The sequence below is a fragment of the Triticum dicoccoides genome, chromosome 3B (assembly GCF_002162155.2).
Source record: "Triticum dicoccoides isolate Atlit2015 ecotype Zavitan chromosome 3B, WEW_v2.0, whole genome shotgun sequence".
NCBI classification, from domain to species: Eukaryota; Viridiplantae; Streptophyta; class Magnoliopsida; order Poales; family Poaceae; genus Triticum; species Triticum dicoccoides.
In genome coordinates, this window is record NC_041385.1 from 37,738,603 (window position 1) to 37,755,632 (window position 17,030).

The following is a 17,030-nucleotide window of genomic DNA, read 5'->3' on the forward strand; positions in this document are numbered from 1 at the left end:
CCATCTGTCAAAGAGGGATTAGTAATGATGGTGGTTTTGATGTTGGGGGTTACCTTGTTGGTGGCTTTAGCCATTAGGCACTTGGCGGTGATGTTCTCCTTGGGTGAATCGAAGAGAGACAACCGGGGAGTTGTAGCAATGGCAACAGATGCCATGTCCATTACTTCATTATCTTCATCATCATCCTCATCCTCACGGTATTCTTCTTGAACTACCAACCCTCGAGTAGGAGTCTTCTTGGTGAAGTTGTTCTTGTTGGGGAAGGACTTGGCTTTGTCTTTTCGGATGAGCTTTCCATCATTGTCTTCTCGCTTCTCGTAAGGACAATCCGCAACGAAATGGTCACATTGCCACAGTTGTAACAAGTTCTTACTCGTTGCTTGCCCTTGAAGCCACTTGAGTTGTTCTTGTTGAAATTTGGTCTTGAGTTCTTCTTGCTCCAAAATTGCCTTGAAGCAAGAGCCATGTGCTCATGATAATCATATTTTGTATCTTCGGGGTTGCTCTCCTCATCTTCCTTTTATTCCACAATAACCTTGGCCTTCAAGGAAAGGTTGGGCTTCTTTGCCCTTTGGGAGCGGAGCACCGCGTTATCGGCGGTCTTGTCCAAGATGCTCATTGCAACGAACTCACCCAACACTTCACTTGAGGTCATGGAGTGGAAGTCCGATCTTTGACGAATGACGGAGGACATGGCCTTGTTGTAGGGCATCATGGCCTTGAGAAACTTGCGCTTGATCCAATAGTCATCCGTGTCCTTGCTCCCATGATCTCGGAGTGAGACTGCGAGTTTGGTTACTCTCCGAAAGAGCTCACGAGGTTCTTCATCTTCTTTCATTGCAAACTCGTCGAATTCATCTTGCACCACTTCATAGTTGGAGCGTTGAATGCTTGCGCTTCCCCAATAGAGAGACACAACGCATTGCCACGCGTCTTTGGCCATGGCATGGGGTCGGAGATGAGGGAGATCTTTGGGGAGGATAGCATCTTGGATGATGAAGAGAGCATTCTCATTGAATTTATTATCCACTGCTTCTCTAGGGGTGAAGTTGCTTCGGTCATGTGGATAGAAACCTTCTTCAATGATTCTCCAAAGATTAGTATTGACATGATTTAAATGACGCTTGAAGCGATACACCCAAGAATCAAAATCCTCATTTTTCACAATCTTAGGAGGAGGGCCGGCATGATTTAAATGAGTTGAGGGAATCGGTCCTCCATAAGTTGGAGGTTCCACATGGGCAAAGATGCCGGTGCCATTTCTACCACTAGTAGAAGGACCCTTCTCACTATTAGCTTCCCCCTTGTCGGAGTTAGCATCCGTCACCTTATTAGTGGGATCACCCACTTTCAACGGCGAGGTAGGTAGTTTAAGTCCTTCTAAGAATTTATTAAACATGCCTTCAACCGTGGTTGTCATGGAGGTTTTCAACGTGTCCAAGGCCACATTGAATTCCTCACGGGACACCGTGGTTACCCCATCACCCGTAGACGAGATCGGATTCACACCTGAGTCCTCCTCCTCCCCACCGTCTACGGTGTCAACCATACTCTTCGGATGGCAAAGGACTTAATAAAGAGACGAGGCTCTAATACCAATTGAAAGGATCGATATAGTTGACTAGAGGGGGGGGGGGTGAATAGGCAACTAACAATTTTTAGCTTTTCTTTACCGAATTAAACTTTGCATCAAAGTAGGTTGTCTAAATATGCAACTAGGTGACCAACCTATATGATGCAAAAATAATAAGTGCACAAGCAAGCAATGGATACAATACAAAAAGCTTGCACAAGTAAAGGCACGAGATAACCAAGAGTGGAGCCGATGGAGACGAGGATGTGTTACCAAAGTTCCTTCCTTTTGAGGGGAAGTACGTCTCCGTTAGAGCGGTGTGGAGGCACAATGCTCCCCAAGAAGCCACTAGGGCCACCATATTCTCCTCACGTCCTCACACAATGCGAGATGCCGTGATTCCACTATTGGTGCCCTTGAAGGTGGCGACCGAACCTTTACAAACAAGGTTGGGGCTATCTCCACAACTTAATTGGAGGCTCCCAACGACACCACGAAGCTTGACCACAATGGACTATGGCTCCGCGGTGACCTCAACCGTCTAGGGTGCTCAAACACCCAAGTGTAACAAGATCCGCTAGGGATTAGTGGGGGGAATCAAATTTCTCTTGGTGGAAGTGTAGATCTGGGCCTTCTCAACCACTCCCGAGCAAATCAACAAGTTTGATTGGCTAGGGAGAGAGATCGGGTGAAAATGGAGCTTGGAGCAACAATGGAGCTTTTGGGGAAGAGGTAGGTCAAATATGGGGAAGAAGACCCCCTTATATAGTGGGAGGAACAATCCAACCGTTACCCCCCAAGCAGCCCGCTCAGAGAGCGGTACTACCGCTTGGGTGGGCGGTACTACCGCTGAGCCAGCGGTACTACCGAGCCACCTAGCAGTACTGCCGCGCACATGAGGGGAGCAAGGTCCTGGACCCAGAGCGGTACTACCGCGGTGGTAAGGGCGGTACTACCGCTCGGGAGCGGTACTGCCGCAGCTAGTGCCGCAGAACCCGACACGAGAAAACGAGGCCTCGAGTCAAGGCGATAGTATCCCGGAGCCTCAGCGGTACGACGATGGAAGACAGCAAACGGTAGTACCGCTGAGGAGCGGTACTACCGCTTGTTGTGCTTCGGCTGTACTACTGCTATGGCCCGCGGTACTACCGCTGGGACCAGACAGAGAAAACAGAGAGGGGAAGGAGAGCTCCATTGAAGCGGGAAGGATCAATGGGTGCAATAAGGATGTGTATGTGTTGATTCCACCCTAGCCTTACCAAAGCGGACCCCCTCTTGATAGTACGGTGACTCCTACGCAACTAGTCCACCAACAGAGAAACGAAAGAGCTGCACCGTCTTGAGTAAAAACACCGAGGGGAGGGAATCGTCTCGTGCAAAAGGATGAATCTTTGAAAATCTCAACGCACACAATTAGTTCCTAAAAAGCATTGTCATCAATCACCAAAACACCTTGGGGATAAATATGCCCTTACACATCCCTAAACGCCTTCTCCTGTTCAGGAATAACCGTTTCTTGGGAGACACATCACCAACCCAAAACACGTTCATCGCTGTGAGCCACAAGGTGGTCCTTGTCTGCCAACGCTTAAAATGCGTCCCAGTAAACTTTTCCAGTTTCAGTGTCGCAGCAAAGCCTTGAATCGAAAAGTGCCTAAAGTAAGGTTTTTGGATTGTTGGAAATATTAGCAGTTTTTCAGTTAGACTAATCCACGAGTAAACAGTAAGCATGGCAAATGCGGTATGCAACTCATACCGATTCCTAAGCATACTAGCACGTACAGAACATAGAAGCAAACCATCTATGAGCAGCACAAGCACGAGTAAATGAGGGATGAACAGGTCATACCCTCCGGTTGGCCAGGCCAACGCGGCGGCAGCAGAGGCTGACGGAGCAGGGGACGGATCGGGAGCAGTCGCGCCGAGACGCTCCCCAAAAACCTTATTGCCGTTCTCCCGGGCAGGATCTCGAACGGCAGGTTTCCGGAGGCACCTGCTCTCCCGACCAACCGTGCACGCGGTCGTCGGGATGAGGTCGCTAGAGGTAGCACAGAGCAAGGAACAGTAGATGACGGCTAGGTTACGCGAGAGGGAGGCAGTGAACCGAACTAGGTCACTTCACTGGGCAGAGCCTTCTTATATAGGCCGTCGGGTAGGAAGTCGTGGGCATGAGCAGAGGCCCACGACGCTCCGGCTTGGCTCATTCCGCAATCCGCGGCGCGCGCGCGTCGTGACGAGGCGGGCGGCGGAGGAGGAGGAGTGCGCATGTACCATTCCTATTCCCAAGCTCCCAATGACAAGTGGTGGAGCAGCCCTTATAAAGGGGTCTCAACTCTCCTCAACTAGCAAGGTGGGACTAAACTTTCCACCACCTGTCATCTCATACATGGGCCTCAAGATTAACCAGGGATTAGTGTCTTATATGGGCCTCTTTCTTTAGGATTTTTAGCATCCAATCAAACCTCTTTAAAGGATTCTTTTGTTTTTTCTATGATGCAATCAAATAACCCCAAATACTGTATATGGTTGATATGAGCATGACATTTTAATCCTACACTTTTCCTATTTTCGTGTTTTTATAATTCTGTGAGTCAAAGAGGCCCTCAACGGACCCAGGAACTGAGGCTCCGACGTTGTTAGATTTATGTCAAAAGTTCCATGTCAGAGTTCTTGTGTCAAATTTATGAAAAATATTTTTGTCAACAATTTTGTTAGGGAAAATCTGTAGCTTTAAAAATAGCTGTGAAATTGTACTTCAGGGAATGCACAGGGGACAACCTCTGTTAGAAAAAGGCCAACTTGGTACTGTTGAGGTTGAAACCTGAGATGCTTAGTTGTTACATCCCTACTTTCCATATTGGCACGGATCCTGTAGGGCCCAAATTGGATCCAATGGTTAGCAAGCCTAGGGTACTACTAGGAAAAGGCCTACTAATGGCGTCCCTGTTTTGCCTACTAATGGCGCATTACTGGTGCGCCATTAGTACCACGCCACTAGTATTTTTTTACTAATGGCGCACCACTGGTGCACCATTAGTATAACAGATACTAATGGCGCACCTGTAGCGCGCCATTAGTATGCCTAGAGGTGCGCCATTACTATCTCACTTAGTAATGGCGCACCACATAGGAGTGCGCCATTAGTAACATTTTTTTTTCAAATTTTTCTAAAAAAAATTTCAATTTTTTTTTGTTTTTTTCTTAATCTCGGGTCACTATGGCTTAATCTCGGGTAAATATGCTTCTCAGGTCAAATCACACTCCATGGTCAAACTTTTCGAAAGGTCACCCATCCTCACACTACTCCAGCCCAAGCACGCTTAACTTCAGAGTTCTATCCAACCCCAGCACCAGCTAACTTCATAGGCACTTGTTGATATATCTAGCATATCAATCCTATTAAACCATGTTGATGTTTAGGACTTTGTTCATGTTTATGAGTGTGATGAAATTTTGAAAAATTATTTCAAACTTCCGTTCATATTACGTATCATATTTTGAAGAAAAAATCCCAAAAAAATTCGGAACTAATTTTTTTTTCTGTTACTAGTGGCGCACAATTTCACGGGCACCGTTTCCTAGGTGCGCCACTAGTAAGTTTGAAATTTTTTGAATTTTTTTGCCTCCAGATCTTAAAAGCCCCATAACTTTTTTTCTGTTAGGTTTTTGAGCATATTGAAAATGTTTAATGGGGGATGTAACTTTTCGAGTAGATGGTTTTTCATATAAAAAACTTTTTCATCCGAGTTAGTATGCAAAAGTTATGCCCGTTTTACAAATTATCGAGAGGTTTTGCAAATAAAGTTGAAATTCATATTTGCAAATTTTCTGAACAACTAGACCACATATCACATGGAAAACTTATTTTGTTTTATTTTTTGACATTTCCATCATTTTCCTTTATTTTTTTTTAAAACTGGAAAGGCGGTCCATGGGGGGGGGAGGGGGGAGGGGGTGCATTCGGGGGAATTTTGGGTCAAAATTAGTAATGACGCACCGTGGGTGTGGTGCAGCATTACTAGTTTAGTTTAACTAGTAATGACGCACCACACCCACGGTGCGCCATTACTAACTTTGTAAAAAAATAAACAAAAAAAAATAAAAAAATTTGTTAAGTAGTAATGGCGCACCACACCCACGGTGCGCCATTACTAAGTTTGGAAAAAAATTAAAAAAAAATTGATTTTTTTTAAATTTTTTTTACTAGTGACGCACTGTGGATATGGTGCGCCATTACTAGTTAGTTTTGAAAAATAATTAAAAAAATTGTTACTAATGGCGCACCGTGGATGTGGTGCGCCATTAGTATTTGGACATTAATGGACACCAACACATGGTGCGCCATTAGTATATACAAACACATGGTGCACCATTAGTATATACTAATGGTGCACCATGTGTTGGTGCGCCATTAGTGTCCATATCATCTATAGCCCTTTTCCTAGTAGTGGGGGCTCCTGGGGCTCATGCCCAAACTTTCTCTACAACTCGGCCTTGAATTTGGTGGTAATGACTCAGCTTCGATAGACGAGAAATAAAGAATTCCCACTGGACTGAGCAAACAGAACTAGTGAAACCGCAGGAATAAGCCACTGAGAACACATCAGACGAATTGTTTTCTCCAAGCAGGATATCTCCAGTTGTCGATCGGTGTTGAAATATGGTATTTGAGCCAAGAGGTCTTGAGTTCAAGATACTGTCAATGTAGTATTAAAAAAATTATGTGGCCTACTTTGATCACGCGTCTAAGGACTAAATAAGTCTGAACATGAGGGGGAGTGTTGAAATATATTGCTCACGTCTCTCCATGAGTTCAAACTTTTGGAGCAACTGGCTGAAACATGAATTCAATAGCCAGTTGGATGGAAATAAACCAAGAAGGGCATGATGAACAGTAACCTCCGCTATATATGCATGATCAACAAGTATAAATCCATTATGAATTAAGAAAGCCAAGATAAGAAACATGAAGAAATCCGAACTCTTTATTGGTTAATGAAAACAGTCGAGCTAATCAGTTACCAGTGGATTCACAAGAAGGTTTTAACATTTGCCGCCCACTGGAGCTAATAGGACTAAGAGTCCTTGACCCACAGGATGGCGTTGGCTCTGCTGATTGATGTAACCATCAATTAGCAAGTTAATTACTGGGCTGATTATTGGCACCGCTAGCCAATGATATAATAGCATTGTTCAGGACCTTTTGCATGCAGGTGTAATATATTGCTTACTAGATTAATTAGCTGGCGGTGTGATCTCTGTCCGGCCGCCTCAAGATTCCATAAGAACATGTGAAACTTGGTGTCATGCTTACCTTGGACTGCGTAAATAGATGAAATCTAAATTAGCTCATTAGGGCAACAAGCGACCTAACTCCTGGTTTTGGCTTGTTAAGCAAATGTGGGTAGTTGGTTTTGTTAATATGATTTGGTTGCCTGTATATACTCAAATATAAGACTAAGAAATATGGTTCTCAAAATAATGAACATGATAAGGCAAAATAAGTGAGCCAGTTGAGAGGTCTGTTAGGTTTAACCTTGTCAAGTGGAAATAGTGTGTTGTTCAATCGACATCACCTATCATCTAGTATCTTCTTGCTTCGGCACATGAAAGCGCTAGGACAACAACCGCGATATCATCATGTCTGAAAAGTCTTCCATTCCCCAACCATATAGCATCCGTTCTTTGCCACACAGCACATGCATGATCACCAATTTTGTTTGCTCCCCTTATGTGTCTTGCTGACACAAATTACAAGCCTTGTATTTCAGTGGCTCCTGTCTACTGGTTCTTAGTCTTCATCGGGGTTTGGTGGCTGCCCCCGATGCTCGTCGGGGCTGATGAGCAGCAAGGGGAAGGCTGCTCGCGCTCGGCCAGCAGGTGTGGCAACCTCACCATCTCTGATCCATTCTGGCTCGCTGACACAGAGGCGGGAAGATCGTGTGGTGTCTTGGACTTCAAGGTCACTTGCTATAGTAACAACACTGCATCCCTACGGAGCTCCGTGCCCCTCATCCCCGGCTTTGCAATCAACAAAATCTCTTACGAGGAACGCAGCTTGCTGGTCGTTGATGAAGGCAAGCAGAAACTATTGGAAGCCTCCAGCGGTTGCGGCATAAAGATTGGGAACACCTCCGCCAAACTAGACACCCAGTTCAAGATCGACATCGGCAACTTGAATCTCATCTTGTACAATTGCACGAAGGAAAGCGGGGTGGCTTCCGCACGTCGGGACAGAGGCCTGGTGCAGACAAGATTGAGGTGCCGGAACGAGTGGGAGGTGTTTGTTCGCGCGGGAGTGCATCACGACCGGATCGGGAACTACGCCAGATACGCCATGGAGGGCTGCGATGCAACCGTTGTGCCGGTACTGGCCTCATCGTCAGGCAAGACGAACGCAAGCGACTACGAGCAGCTCATCAACGATGGCTTCCTCTTGACATGGGAGGCCCCCCCTCCCCCTCTGCCCGCAACAGCACGTAAGTTCAACCACCAAATTATGTTTTTAATCAAGTTCATAGCTACACTAGGACAAGCAGTGCCTAATTTGTTTGCACTTCCCTACTCGAACCAAGCAAATTATTCATGTCAGTGACATTATCCTTTAATTCACTAAGCTCTCTAGGCGTGGAAGCTCTATCAATCAATTGAGATCCCCAATTTGAGATTAGTACATGATTTTGACTTGCTCAATGCGTTGTGCTTTGTGGAATGATATGATGACGTATGAACGCATGAATGCGGCAATAAACGCTTCGGGTGAGAAAGGGCGCGGGCAAGGGAGAGGGTTTGGGTAGGGTAGGGCAATACTATTTTAATACTAAGAATAAAATGCATTTCGACCCCATCCTAGTTCTCAATCATTTCGTGGCACCGGGTGTGGCTGAACCATGCATCTACAATGGGGGGAGCGAAGGGAGGAAGCTTAGATAAGAGAATACGCTCTCGCATCGCCTTTTTTAGAAAGCTCTACCAGCGAGAAAGAGTGTTTGGCCCAGGCCGAAAAGAGGTTGATCCACTTCACCCCCCCCCCCCCGCGGCAGTTTGTGGGATAAATGACGTCCAGACCGCCGAGCGGACCAATACAGGACCATGCTTGATGGCAAAACACGTCCGTTCCACACGGTCTGGACGGCTGCGGGCAGCTTGAGGGCCCATGTTGGAGATGCCGTTATCCTCTTTATTTTTTGTTTGTTCAGCTGAGCTGACATGTTGAGAGATGCTGCTATTTTGACGAACATGACATCTTAGAAACTACCGGTTTTCATTTGTTGTCAGTCTACTAATCTTTCCTGTTCGAGTTAAAATTTTGATTTGCTTATATCGCGTGCATTTCTAATAGCTAGTTGTGCTTGGCTGTCAAATTGCCATGGTTCATTTTCATGTTTTTATTTATTTTGTGATTGATACTTACATTGACTAACCATAATAATTTCACTGCAGATGGTAGGCACAACAAGAAGTTAATTTTGATAGGTATGTCTATCATGGCTTCTGCTCAGAAAATACATGATACTTTGTCACAAACTTCCGTACTTTGATGCTATCTAAAGGCAAACTGCTAAGTCTAAATTAACCAAATTATGAAGATTGCTAAGTCTAAAATTAACCAAATTATGGAGATTTCTAATATAATGGTGTGAAATTGAAATATTTCTAAATGGCTATATTAGAAAAGGGATAGTTTACACAGTCTCATACATATACTGATATACTATGAACTTTACTAAATGATGTTCACTTTTCGTGTTTTTTACAGTTTCTCTGTCTGCTGCAATCATGATGCTAACATGTCTAGTTTGGGGGGTGCACCGACATAAGCAAAAGATTAGTCTTTTCATCCTCCCAAAGCAGACTGGTAATAAATCAAGCATGGAAGAAATGCTGAGGAGGTATGGACCTTTGGCTCCGAAAAGGTACAAGTACTCAGAGCTGAAACAAATGACTAGCTCTTTCAAGGATAAACTTGGAGAAGGTGGATATGGCACGGTATTTAGGGGTATCCTAAAAGATGGCTGTGTGGTTGCCGTGAAGCTCCTAAAAGCTTCCAAAGGCAATGGAGAAGAGTTCCTAAATGAGGCAAGTAGCATTGGTAGGACATCACATATTAACATTGTCGGTCTGCTCGGTTTTTGCTTAGAAGGAGCTAAGCGAGCCCTTGTTTATGAGTATATGGCTAATGGTTCACTGGAGACGTATATTTACACAGAGAATTCAGATTTAGTTATTGGATGGGGCAAGTTACAACATATAGCACTTGGCATCGCACGAGGATTGGAATATTTGCATCAAGGATGTAGTACTCGCATCATCCATTTTGACATCAAGCCTCAGAATATACTTCTAGATCAAGACTTTTGTCCCAAGATTGCAGATTTCGGTTTAGCGAAACTGTGTCACCTCAAGGCCGGTAGCATCCTCTCTGTCGCCGAGGCAAGAGGTACCATTGGATTCATTGCTCCAGAAGTATTCTCTAGAGGTTTTGGAGTCGTTTCTACAAAGTCAGATGTCTATAGCTATGGAATGATGCTCCTGGAAATGGTAGGAGGAAGGATAAATAAAGGAAAAAGGAATACCGAGAGCTCAAGTGATGTGTATTTTCCACACAGGATTTATGACAGTATAGCAGAACAGGTACAAACTTGTGAAGTCATTTACGACCTTGAAGAGGCCATGAGAAAGATGGCCTTAGTGGGACTATGGTGCATACAAACTAACCCCGAAAACCGTCCTTCGATGAGCAAGGTGATTGATATGTTGGAAAAGAGCATCAACGAATTGGAGATGCCACCGAAGCCGTTCCTTTCATGTCCCTCGATCCCGTCATATTTGTCGTCGCATACAAGTTATGGTTACATATCATCGTATTGCTCCGCATCCCCTGCTCTGTTACCATAGCCAAAAGGAAGATTAAGTGGACAAATGTAAATTCGAATTGCCACTGCATTACCATTATGATATTACAGTGTGTACCAGTAATATATATTTCTCAGACGTTGCATCGTGTCTCTCATAATGGCCGGGCTGTTTGAGATTATTGTATTTTAATACGATATATGAGTTAAAACATGGATAACCAAATAAAAGCTGGTTGGGTGATTCATGTGTTTGGCATTCCAACTTCCAACAATGATACCTAACTCATAGTATAAGTAAGCGTCGTAGTACCTAAGTCACAGACAAGTAGTTAGGGGCCTTGGAAACCCAGTAAGCGTCGTAGAGCATCTATTCTAACCACGACCAGACGACCCTACAAAATTAAGAAACCTGAATGCTTCGTTGTGAAGCTGAATATTGCAGCAATACATGCCCAGATTGTAGTATCTTATCCACCAACCAAACATATAAAATAAGCGGATCATATTGCTCTGTTGAAGTAACAACTATGAAAAATTGGAAAAAATAGTGGCCAATCAACCATAGAAGCAAAAGCGAGCGCACTCAGGGAGCGCAACCATAAAAAAATAGTGTCCCGCTCCCGAGTACCTCCCGCGGGCGACTCAGGGAGCCAACCCTAGCGCTGCCGCTCCCCAGCCCCCCTCCCCGCCCTCCCTCCCCTCGCCGCCCCCGGTTGCGTCGCCGGCCAAAGGCCGCGCGGCATAGGTGGCGGCGGGGCGTCTTCTTCCCGCGCGCCGGAGGCTTGCGTCGTGGGGCGCGGCCTTCCGCGTCGACGGCGGCGGTCGTCGTGCGTCCTCGAGCTCTGCTCTCTCTCCCCCCCCTCCCCGGCGTGCTGGCGTCCCGGTGGTCCTGCCGCCCCCCTTCCCCTCCTGGCGGCGGATCTTGGGGTTCCGGGGCCGAGGGCCTTGCTGGCGGCGGATGTAGGTGCCCCTGTCCAGATCCGGGTGGTGGCGGCGGCAGTCGTGTGGGTGGCGGCGGCGACCTGGCTAAGGTGGTGGCGGGGTGGCCGGCGGTCTGGTTGCTCCTTGCGGGGTGGCGAGGCACCGGGCGTCCATGGCCGAGCGGTGGGCTGCGTCTTCGGCAGCGTGTCGCAACTGCTGCAAAGTGGCTCAGGGCTGCTCCTCTGGATCTCGGCGTGGATGTGGGCTGCCACGGCGTGGTGGTAGCTCATGGTGGTGGTCTGGATCGTTTGACGGCGGCGCCTGGTCTCCTCCGGCGTCGGCCGTCGGTGAGCGGCCTTTTTCGACCTTTGATTCCTCCCCTCGTCGTCCGGGCTCTACCCTCGTCATAGGGCTGGACCGCTCCTAGTTGCGGTCCATTGCTCGTCTTGCGCCCGGCAGCAGGACCGAGCTCGTTTCGTGCCCGGCAGCAGGACCGACCTCGTCTCGCGCCCGTTAGCAGGACCGAGCTTGTCTGGCACCCGGTGCAGCAGGACAGGTGATGGAGGCCTTTTTTGGGCCGGCCCTTTGGGTCTCGGCGCCGGGGGCCGTCCCGGGGTATGTAAAGGCGCAACCTTTCCACTCGTCTCTTTGGTTGGGGTAGCAACGGGTCTCGGGTGCGGGGGTGTCAAGGTCTTGGATGCTGGGGCGGCGGCCCTGGTGGTGGTAGCGCAGTGCTCATGGGCAGAGCCCGTGGCTTGGTGCTGCCCGGTGACCATGGCCGTGTGGGCGGCATAGTGGCAGGGGTGTGGCGTTCGGTGCCAGTGAGTATTTGCTGGGGTGAAAACATGTTCTATCCTCGGACGGTGCTCGCACACGAACACGTCACCGTGTACCTCCAACACCGAGGGTGATGCACCTCAGCTCATGTTGAAGGAGACCCGGCTGGAAGCGCGATACACAGGCAATCCATCGGGTGCTTTTGAGGACCCGAAACCCCACACGCCCGGGAGGGACCCCGTCTGGGCGTGCGGTGGCTATGGGCTGCCCTAGGTCGACCTGACCGCCCCTAGGGCCTCGAGGTTCGCCGGCCTGCAACAAGAAGAACAGACGAAGAACGAGGAAGAAGAAGAACTAGGGTTAAAGAGAAAAGATAAAAGATAGAAGTGGAAGATGAATTGATCGATTGTGTGTTGTTCAATCGGCCGTCACCCCTTAGGTATATAAGAGGCGGCTGGACTTCTCGTGCAAGGAAAAGTCTTGGATTCACGTCCAAAACCCTAGTCAAATTCGGATTGTTCTTGTCCGAACTTTCCGAACCTGTTCGGTTTAAACTAGCTACACCTTGTGGGTCTTTTTTGTAGTGGTAAACGACCTCGGATGGAAACGAGTCCAAAAGCAATCTTGACCGTTTCGACGATACGAACAACTTTCATGTTGAACGTTTTTTGATCAAATAGCTCGCACAAAAGATCTGTTTACTCGCGCTACCAATCTTACATGGCGTCTGGTGGGGCGCGCCATATTTCGCCTCGTGACAGGGCTGCACTCCGATTGCTCTAACTTTTGAATACGAACTCGGATTTGGATGATTTTTATATCAAAATCGATCGCTTCGACGAGGCGAACACAATCAGTGTAGATCATGTTTCTATTTAAGGTCGTCTAGGGGCTTAATCAGCCAAACTGTACTCGGAATATAAGATCTTAGTACTTTGAGCATAGTTTCGGCCTTCGAGATGAAATCGGATGGCGATGAACCAAACTTCAAAGATGTTTATATCAACAATATGGAACTCTTTCATGAAGATCACTTCTCCATTGGAGACCATCTTAAATAAGTTATTGACCATGCCAAAATCTGGTGTCAACACATGCCCTCCTGTTTTTCGGTAAAGTTTGTGTGCCGAAAAATAACTTCCGCATAGCTTGTTCTAAGGACGATGTCAACACTCCATCGACCATTTTGCATGTTCTTAGGACGACAAGTATATATCGGCCATTGCTTGTTTGAACCTGTTGATGCAAATTTGGGTGAAAACTTCTCAGCTTCTATAACAATCCGGTGATAAGGTTCCATAGATCAAAACCATCCTCCGAACCATATTGTTCACCCTTTCGCTAGGATTTTGCAGATAATCAAGAATGAACTTCCTCCAATCCTTACTTCGCCTGCATAAAAGTTTCATTAGTGGCAAAAGCGGTGGGCTTCGATTCAGCCTTACCTATGTTGACAAGACCTAGCATCGGTTGTTGATAGAAATGCAATACACCATGGTTAACATAGTAGCCGGATGCTTGCTGTGCCAACTCTTTCGAATTGTCATGCCTAGATATATGAACAATTTCAAAGCAACCCAAGGTAAATCTTGCATCTAGACATACCAAAAGATAAACTATAAGTGATTCGTCAAAACATTGATAACCCTTGGATATTTGTTGCACTACTAATAACGAATCACCGGAAGCCTCAATATGTATAGCACCTATAGTAAGGCAAAGCTCCAATCCGAATGACAATGCATATTCGGCTTTGAAGATTGTGCAAAAAATATTTTAAGCGGCATGAGGCTTCACAAAATAGCTCCATATGGAGATAAATAAGCAACACCAACACCTTGGCCATTGCCACAGGTTTACCGTCGAAAATAATCTCCATAGTACTAGAAAGACAAGGGCAATATCAATGAACATGTACCTCGTTTTGGCCTCTATTTGAACTAAGGACGATGTTAGGATACTACATCAGCCATGCTTTGACATATTCTTAGGGCGATAGATAAATACCGGCCATCAACACAATGCCCATGTACAATTCATTCACCAAATCATGTATAGCCGAAATAAACAAATGAAATGGCAATCAAATATTTCGGCCCTTTGGATTAGCAAGAAAAAATGTAGCTAATAAAATGTATAGAGATTTGGTAATACCCTCTCATGATGCAGAAAATTATGTCGCTTCCATGGATTAAAATAAATCCAGGGAGGGTAATTTATCATACATGATGACGAATTCCATGGCAAATGCATCAATGGTATGGTTGAAGAATATGGATTATGTGCTAACCGAAGATTTTGATGGGGTGATGCAAACCTTCGGCTTAATTGTTTTTGGCTTCCATCCTTCTCTTTCTTCACTTTTGTAACACTTGTTGCAATAGAAGGTTGCACATCACTTTCATTTTGACTGCTCCTCTTGGGAACCCATGTCATGTTCTTCTTTTTCAGCTCTTGTGCACTAAGTTTTTGTAATTCCTTCTTTCGCCAATACGATAAGCCGAGTGGGCACCCCCGCTGTGATTTTGTTTGAAGCAATGGCAACTCTTTTTGGGCCTTGTGCACCCTCAACTTCTTTTCTTCAGATTTGGCACTGATTTTTATCAATTGATTGTTTCACTTCTTTGCCTTTTGTAGCCAATGTCAACACTTTAATTGGCTCTTTGTTATTTGAGATCAAGTCTGAAGTAGCACACTTACGACCATCTCTTTTCACGTGGTAAACTTGCTTTACCACCTCCTTTTTCTTCCTTGAGCGGTGGACCGATTCCTTATGATTGAAACGGTCTTTGATGCGTGATTGTTCAAATGTTGATCTTCTTGGACCTGCATAATATTGGTGTGATGGTCTAAAATAAGATGGAGAATGTGCCCTTGTATCATACCTGTCCCATGATGGATATGGATCTATATGAGCACAGGGAGGCATCCACGGCATTGGCATTGGCGGCCCAAAATAAGGATATGACTATGTTGCATTAAAATTATCACTTTGCCAATACCGATCCCCACATTTGCGCCTTGGGGGTGATCTTGGTTTCTTTGCATGATTTGGCTGATAAGCATTCTTCTCTTCACTCTTCTTTTGGTATTTATTCAATAGTTCAGCGAAGGTGATTTTCGATCTCTTACACTTGTGCTTATTTCGGCCTTTGTTTTCTTTTGCTTTGCTTTCATCGATCATTGGATTTGCTTGCTGCCCCCCAGTCCTTGACGTCTCCATTGTAGCTTCGATAGAATTTTTGCCCTCAAGATTATGTTCGTTATGCTCTTCAACAAATTCTTTACTGGAAAGCTCGATCCCATCACCTGCAGTTTTTACCTTCTCTTTAAATGGACCGGCTTGAAGCAGCCGATTCAAAAACTTTCTGCCATCAGGAACAATCGAAATAGACTGGTCATCTCTTGGTGTCTCAACAAATTTTAATCGTCCTTTATCAATGGCCGATTTAACTATTTGCCGAAACATGTTGCAATCCTCAAAATTATGTTTGGACGAATCATGCAACTTACAATACATTCGTCCTTGGATTGATGGCTTAACATGGTGATCGAGAATTGTAATGTAATTATTTTTTAGCAACAAATCAAATATTTGATCACACATGCTTGAATTGAAGGTATACTTCTTGTTTTCTAGATGATCTTGCTGTTTGAACGGCTTTGGAGATAAGCAAAAGAACGGTTCAGATTTGGAATCTCCACATTCGGCTATGCATTCTGTTTTCCACTCTATCTCCGATGTCTTTGGATAAGATATTGTATTAACATCGGTTTTCTCAATAGAATTTAACCTTGGCTTTAAATTTCTGAAACGAAGATATTTAGAACATACATGTCTCAGTTGAGACCAAGTGCAAGCCAAGTACGAAATAAGCAAAGCTACCCAACTAGATATAAACTTTAGATAAAGGAACTTTAGATAAAGCAACAGGGAAAGCTTTGGCTGTAACAATAAGTCATTATCGGTCTTTTTATATGGTGCAATGGTTTGACCGATATGTTCCATACACTACAGGAATCAGCTACTTTGCCATTAGCCACGGTGGACGGCAAGGGCACGGATGGCGGACGGCAAAGGTCTTTGCCGTCCGCCGCGGACGGCAAAAGTGGACGGCAACGTACGAGACGGCAAAGAGCTACATTGCCGTCCGCTTCGGGCGGCTGACGACAAAGGGTCCTTTGCCATCAGCTACCGACGGCAAAGAATACTGACGACAATAATTGCGCTATTACTCTGTTAGGTGGTTAACGGCAAGCCTTTGCCGTCGGCCGCTGACGGCAAATATCGGAAGGCCTTTGCCGTCCGCCGCTGTAGGCAAAGTTTTTTTTCTCTTTGCCGTCAGCCACTGTTGGCAAACTGACCAAATAGGTCAGTCTCCCAGGAAGCACAGTTGCCTGCCACATGGCCTCTTTGCCGTCCACTGCTGATGGCAAAGAGACCTTTGCTGTCGGTGGCTGACGGCAAAGAGCCTGCATATTGGCTCTTTTTTTCTTTTTTTTAAATCCAACAATTTTCATAGCAAATATATATGACATATATAGATATATTTCACAGAGCTATTTAACAACACATAAGTTTCATTGTACATACATATATAGTTCCATCCACTCATACATAGCAAGTTCCATCAAGATAGAAAAGTTGCACATACATATTACAATGCAAAGTTTCATCAAGATAGCAAGTTCCATCGTAGCAAGCTAGAAGAATACTAGAAGAGAATGAAATTAAAAACAAGCACTCCATCATAGCAAGCTAGCTTCCGAGAAGTGAATGAAATCTGCAAAATGGCAAATAAGAAAGTTAGGAAAAGGTGACTAGAAGAAGAAGACTAGAAAAAGAAGCACGCCATCGTTTGTGAGGTAACTTAGGTGAAATGGATCGTTTATGAGCTAAC

General features: G+C 45.5%; 1 protein-coding gene across 1 annotated transcript; it reads left to right on the forward strand.

The window, feature by feature from the left end:
* The first annotated feature begins 7,276 nt into the window (after positions 1 to 7,276).
* Positions 7,277 to 10,589, forward strand: LOC119274567 (LEAF RUST 10 DISEASE-RESISTANCE LOCUS RECEPTOR-LIKE PROTEIN KINASE-like 2.4). The gene is made up of 3 exons (XM_037555282.1): positions 7,277 to 8,052; positions 9,017 to 9,049; positions 9,333 to 10,589. Exons 1-3 carry the CDS (start codon positions 7,305 to 7,307, stop codon positions 10,469 to 10,471), a joined length of 1,920 nt encoding a protein of 639 aa, XP_037411179.1. The 5' UTR covers positions 7,277 to 7,304; the 3' UTR covers positions 10,472 to 10,589.
* The last annotated feature ends 6,441 nt before the right edge of the window (positions 10,590 to 17,030 follow it).

Bases quoted from the DNA above. Each gene is read 5' to 3' on its own strand.
- LOC119274567 (XM_037555282.1), top strand. From the start codon at position 7,305: ATGTGTCTTGCTGACACAAATTACAAGCCTTGTATTTCAGTGGCTCCT. The intron at 8,053-9,016 runs GTAAGTTCAACC...ATTTCACTGCAG, and splicing joins CCCTCTGCCCGCAACAGCAC to ATGGTAGGCACAACAAGAAG. The intron at 9,050-9,332 runs GTATGTCTATCA...TGTTTTTTACAG, and splicing joins CAAGAAGTTAATTTTGATAG to TTTCTCTGTCTGCTGCAATC.